General features: G+C 35.0%; 1 protein-coding gene across 1 annotated transcript; it reads left to right on the plus strand.

The window, feature by feature from the left end:
- Positions 1 to 726: 726 nt before the first annotated feature.
- On the plus strand, positions 727 to 4,921 carry LOC112507543 (BTB/POZ domain-containing protein At3g08570-like). The gene is made up of 3 exons (XM_025112180.1): positions 727 to 794; positions 2,347 to 3,565; positions 4,351 to 4,921. Exons 1-3 carry the CDS (start codon positions 727 to 729, stop codon positions 4,873 to 4,875), a joined length of 1,812 nt encoding a protein of 603 aa, XP_024967948.1. The 3' UTR covers positions 4,876 to 4,921.
- Positions 4,922 to 5,671: the final 750 nt, after the last annotated feature.

A 5,671-nucleotide genomic window follows, 5' to 3' on the forward strand; every position in this document is an offset into this window, starting at 1 on the left:
TTTCTTTATTACCAGAACCCAACAATGATTTCTAATAAATTGTTGGTCTTAAAAAAATGGATAATTATATTAAAAGTAAACATATATATTTTTTAATTTTTCAAAATTTACTTTTAAAGGGTTTTTTTTTATCTTGCATAATATATCATAAAGTTATATATTGTATGAGTTGCATTCCGGTGAGAACAAGAGTCAAAATGAGAAACATAATAAAAGATCTTCATCTTTATATGTGTATTACGATGAGATACATCGGATCAATCCATGTACCAAAAGCTATTCACGGATTTTATTGATATTAAAGTGGATTAAGGGTCCATACCCTCTTTTTTAAGTTTCTCAGTTTACGATATTTCACCTGTGTGGTATAACATACTAATATTTGTGATATAATTATGAAAATAATACTGATCAATTTTGTATGAGAAACGGAAATATTAAAATAGAGTTTCTGAAACCATATTATATATGTAAAAAAGGCATGAATGACGATAGATTTGAATTTTTTTTTTTTTTTGAAGAAGGATGAAGACTATGAGGGAAGGGAAGTGTGAGGTTTGGTTTCTGTAGACAGCAGAAAAAAGGAGTGTATTATTGTTGTTCATTATTGGTTACACGCCATTTTTGTAAGTTTTTTTATCTAGGCACAGATATTGCATCAAGGTGAAACTGCTTGAAATCTTGCACTCCTAGTATAGTGGTTGTGGTGGTGGTCGTTGAACGACAATGGTACTATCCGACCACAACAGCCGCTCCTCTCCTACTCCTAGGTTCTGCAATTCCTTTGCTAACCGGTACGTACTCCGTTTAGTATTTTCCTATTTCATGCATCTTTACACACAAATTCCCTAGGTATTGTCATTGCCGGTCGTTAATTTACTTGATCCGGTGGTTGTTACTAGAAAATCTGTCATTTCCGATCGAGATAGGGATTTGCGATTTAAGAATTTAGGCAAGTTTGATGTATGCATCATAGATAGACAAGAAAGTTATATGATTAGAAGACCAGTTTGTGTCTGTGAATGTGGATTAATTGTCAGCTTGTTCAAACCTTTGCCACTATTAGTAACTTATCATTGTGGTTTTAGTTGATTTGGAAGATATTAAGCTAACATGAAAACGATTACTAAATATTATCTGTGAATGTGGATTGTCTGCTTGTTACAAATGAAACAGCTCCTAAGAGCCCTAGATTTTCTCTAGCCAAAGGGAAGGAACGCTAGATAACAACACAAGAAAGTTTGAGTATTGTTGAATTTCATACTTGGTTGATCACTTCTTGACTGGGTCAGAAATGAAAAACTCTCCCTTCTTGTAAGAGTCTCAACCTCAAGTGAACATTTTATTTCCAAAGGATACTTGGTTCCTGTAAAAGATATTATAGTCCACACAATGCGTCAAGCAAATTCTATGATATTACAAGATACCTGAATGTTGTTACAGAACACTTGGATAGCATTGAGACCTTAATTGATATCTTCGGTGAATGTTTATTATTTTTTCTTTTTCTCTTATTATGAATATTCTTGTTACGTATTCTTATTGTTTCAGGAAGTTATCCTAAACAGGCCTGTCCAAACTTACAGTTTTCAAATTTTGTTAAACACTATCCTTCCAAAATAGATTCACTCCTCTTCACATTGTGATCGTAGTTTTTCAAGTTCATGTGAAGTTCTTATATATCCGTCATACACTATATTAACTGTTGAAATCAGATATGGAGCTTCATTGTCCTTGAGCACTGTGACGGTATGTTATGATACCTTCTTTTATATCAAGGTGCACATGAATACAGATAATCCGCCAATCATGTGGTTGTTCTTGATGATCTCCAAGGATTCCTTGAGGCGATCATTATTTTTCTGCATCCTTTGAATGTATTGTCAAACACTTCCTTTTTGTAAAAACACTGGCTGTCTGGGTTCTGTTTATCTGAGGCTTGCTTTGATTGCCTGTTCAATTAATTTGTTCCATGTCTTGGCTCGTTTTTGCTACTTTATTGCCTTCTGTTTTGTTGCTTTGTTTTTTAACTTTTGTGAAGCTTCCAAGTTAAACGTTACTACCTATTTGCATTTGCATATTGTCATCATTACAAAAAGCTGACTATGTAGAATTGTCATTCTTCAGTGATATTTTAGACACTGAACTAATAGTCTAACGTGTTTCCATAACTATGTGCCTTGTTAATGTTGCAATTTCATTGAAGGAGGGAGCAATTTACCTTTGGTTTCCATTTTGCCATTAGCCATTAGCCATGGTCATCCCACATCTGAGTGTCATTGTTTACCTTATTTCTGCACCTTCTTGGTGTATGCTGCATTATTAAAGTGTTATACATGTACCCAGTATCTTTTCAGATGTAGCAGGGGATATAACTATCATCATTGATGGCGTTTCTTTTCTACTGCACAAGTTTCCTTTAGTTTCACAGAGTGGAAAAATAAGGAAAATGGTGGCAGAAGCCAAGGATCCGAATCTTTCAAAGTTGGAGCTCATCAACTTTCCTGGTGGACATGAGGCATTCGAACTTGCTGCAAAGTTCTGTTACGGTATGAATTTTGAAATCATGGCTGAAAACGTAGCCCATCTCCATTGTGCTGCAAAGTACCTGGAAATGACAGAAGATTATCGAGAAGAAAATCTTATTACACGTACAGAAGCGTATCTAAATGAGGTGGTGACTCAGAGTCTTGAGAAATCGGTGCAAGTTCTATGTTCGTGTGAGACAATACTTCCTCTTGCAGACCACGTGGGGATCATAGACAAATGTGTTGATGCTATCGCCAAGAATGTATGTAAGGAGCAGTTGGTGGCAGGTTTATCACGCTTAGAATGCGACAGTGGGCCCATAGATGCAAAGAGTAGGTGCCTAGAGTGGTGGATTGAAGATCTCTCTGTTCTAACAATTGATCTTTATCAGAGGATTATTTCAGTGATGGTAAGTAAAGGTATTCGACAAGATAGCGTAATTGCATCTATAATGCATTATGCCCAAACATCTCTAAAGGGTATTGGAAAATCTCAAATCTGGAATCCAGCAAGAACTACTCCTGTTACAGTGGAAACCGGCCAAAGGGTAATTGTGGAAACGCTTGTAAATTTACTGCCAAACGAGAAGAGTTCATTAATCCCAATTGTTTTCCTTTTTGGCATGCTGAGAATGGCAATCATGGTGGATTCGAGTCTTGCTTGTAGGCTTGCTCTCGAAAGAAGGATTGCTGGTAGATTAGAAATGGTTTTGCTCGATGATCTGCTCATACCATCTGTTCAGACAGGTGATTCTTTGTTTGACGTTGACACCATCCATAGAATCTTGGTGCATTTCCTGCAAATAATTGAGCAGGCAGACGATGAAGATTGTGGGTATGAATCAGATGGCGGCATTGGTTCTCCTAGCCACGGTTCGTTGCTGAAAGTTGGACGGCTTATTGATGCATATCTAGCCGAAATTGCTCCTGATCCTTACTTGAGTTTTCAAAAGTTTATTGGTATGATCGAAGTACTGCCTGATTATGCTCGTGTTATTGATGATGGACTTTACAGAGCTGTCGATATCTATCTGAAGGTAACTTCGAGCATGTAGTCTTCTCTTTCTGTAAACAAAACGGTTAACCAGTCTAGTTCGATTATGCTTGGAACCACAAACTGAACTGACCCTACTTGGTTCCAACTTCTTTTATTTTATCGTAGTTGAACTTCAAGAGCTTTTGGATCAAAACCAAAGCATTCGTTGGCTCAGTTCAGTTTCATGGTTCGAATCATTTATATTATAAGCGCCAATTGCATGAAAATACAACTCATTTGTTTTGTGTCCTATTAAATGCAACATGCTTTTGAAACCTTTGTTTTGGTGGTACCTAAGATGTGATCTGTCAAATGTTTGACCATTGTACATTATACAAAATAAAAATGGGACCAAAGTCCGTTACATTTTCATGTAATCTCTGATATAAACCAGATATATAAATGTTTAATATGTCACATTGTGAGCTACCAAAATGAAGGTTTCAGAAGTAGCTTATATAAAATAAGAACCGGAACAAAGTACGCTACATTTTTCATGCCGTTGGATCTCTAAAATATAGAATAGGTTTGGAGTTGGAGGTATCATTTTATAAAGATTTTAGTTTTTAATTTTCTATTTTGAAGAAATTATAGAGAAATGCTCATACAACGCATGTTGCTTTCTATTTTATGTAAATTGGAATCCGAAATTCGTTGGTTCTATACTTGCTGGATGCAAATTTTACGTCCAGTTCAAGGTTTCACTCGTTTCGTATCGTTTGGTTTCGTTCGGCAGTTTGATCGTTTAGACTTACACAACCAATTATTATTGTTATGATGGATTAGGCCCATCCGATTCTGACCGAACACGAGCGTAAAAAGATATGCAAGTTTATAGACTGTGAAAAGCTTTCCCAAGAAGCCTGTAACCATGCCGCACAGAACGATCGTCTTCCAGCCCACATGGGTGTTCGGGTGCTTTACTTTGAACAACTCCGTTTGAAGAGTGCCATCACCGGAACTTCCGCTCTTTCCGGCTACATGTCGCAAAAGATGGGCAGCAGCGGTGCACCGAGTGCAGCCATGTCTCCACGTGACACGTATGCGGCTCTACGACGAGAGAACCGTGACCTGAAATTAGAGATCTCGAGAATGCGAGTAAGGCTTAGTGATCTGGAGAAGGAACAAGTTTGCATGAAGCAAGGGATGATGGATAAGTTGGGGAATGGGAAGACGTTTTTGACGTCGATATCGAGAGGGATCGGGAAATTCGGAATATTTGGGGGTCCAACGAATGGGAAACAACAAAAGAACGGGACTGGGAGGAAGTCAAGGTCCTCCACCCGGAGGAGGGGATACTCTCTTTCTTAAGTTTCATGTTTTTACTCTCATTTTATGTAATACAATAACAATATATATCAATCAGATTTGTTTTAATTTAGCATCCACGCTCAAGATTTTTATAATAATATTTTATTTTACGTTAATAAAATAAAAGAGGGTGTAACAAGTTAAATCCAGATTTGAAAATGTCTAAAAAGTTATTTAGACATTGATTATTTTTTTATTTTCAGTTTTTAATCACCACTAAGGTTTGATTTGGTATATGGATGTGAATTTATAGAGCACCCCATAAAAACTTCAACAAAACTGTGAGGTTCTTAAAAGAAATTAATCTTCCAGCTTTTTTATTTATTAGAAGAGTACTCGTGTAATGCAGCAAAACACATCTCGCTTTTAATGTTCTATTTTATTAATTGTCTCTGTCGATGTTATAATACGATTTTATGTGTTTTTAAGAAAACAATAATGATTTTATTTTTGAATAAAATATAAATTTGAAGATATCATAAAAATTTGAAAAAAAATATATATCAATGTTAATATCAAATCAACTATGTAAAAGTTCTCATTTTTATGTAATTTTTTTAATTATAATTTAATTTAAGTTTAATAACGAAATAATTTATTTTTGGTTTAATAATATAATATTTTATAAAAATAATAATTAAGTATTCTGTTAGAATTCAATGATTATCCTAATTATATTTTAGATTTTTTATATTTAAAAAAATGTTTATCCTGTATTTGATTATGTTTATCTACAGTTAGTTATACGAATTTAAAAATGGAGCTTTAATAAGTTGTACTTACGCAAAATCACTTG

The sequence above is a fragment of the Cynara cardunculus genome, assembly GCF_001531365.2.
Source record: "Cynara cardunculus var. scolymus isolate 2C chromosome LG 2, CcrdV1, whole genome shotgun sequence".
NCBI classification, from domain to species: domain Eukaryota; kingdom Viridiplantae; phylum Streptophyta; class Magnoliopsida; order Asterales; family Asteraceae; genus Cynara; species Cynara cardunculus.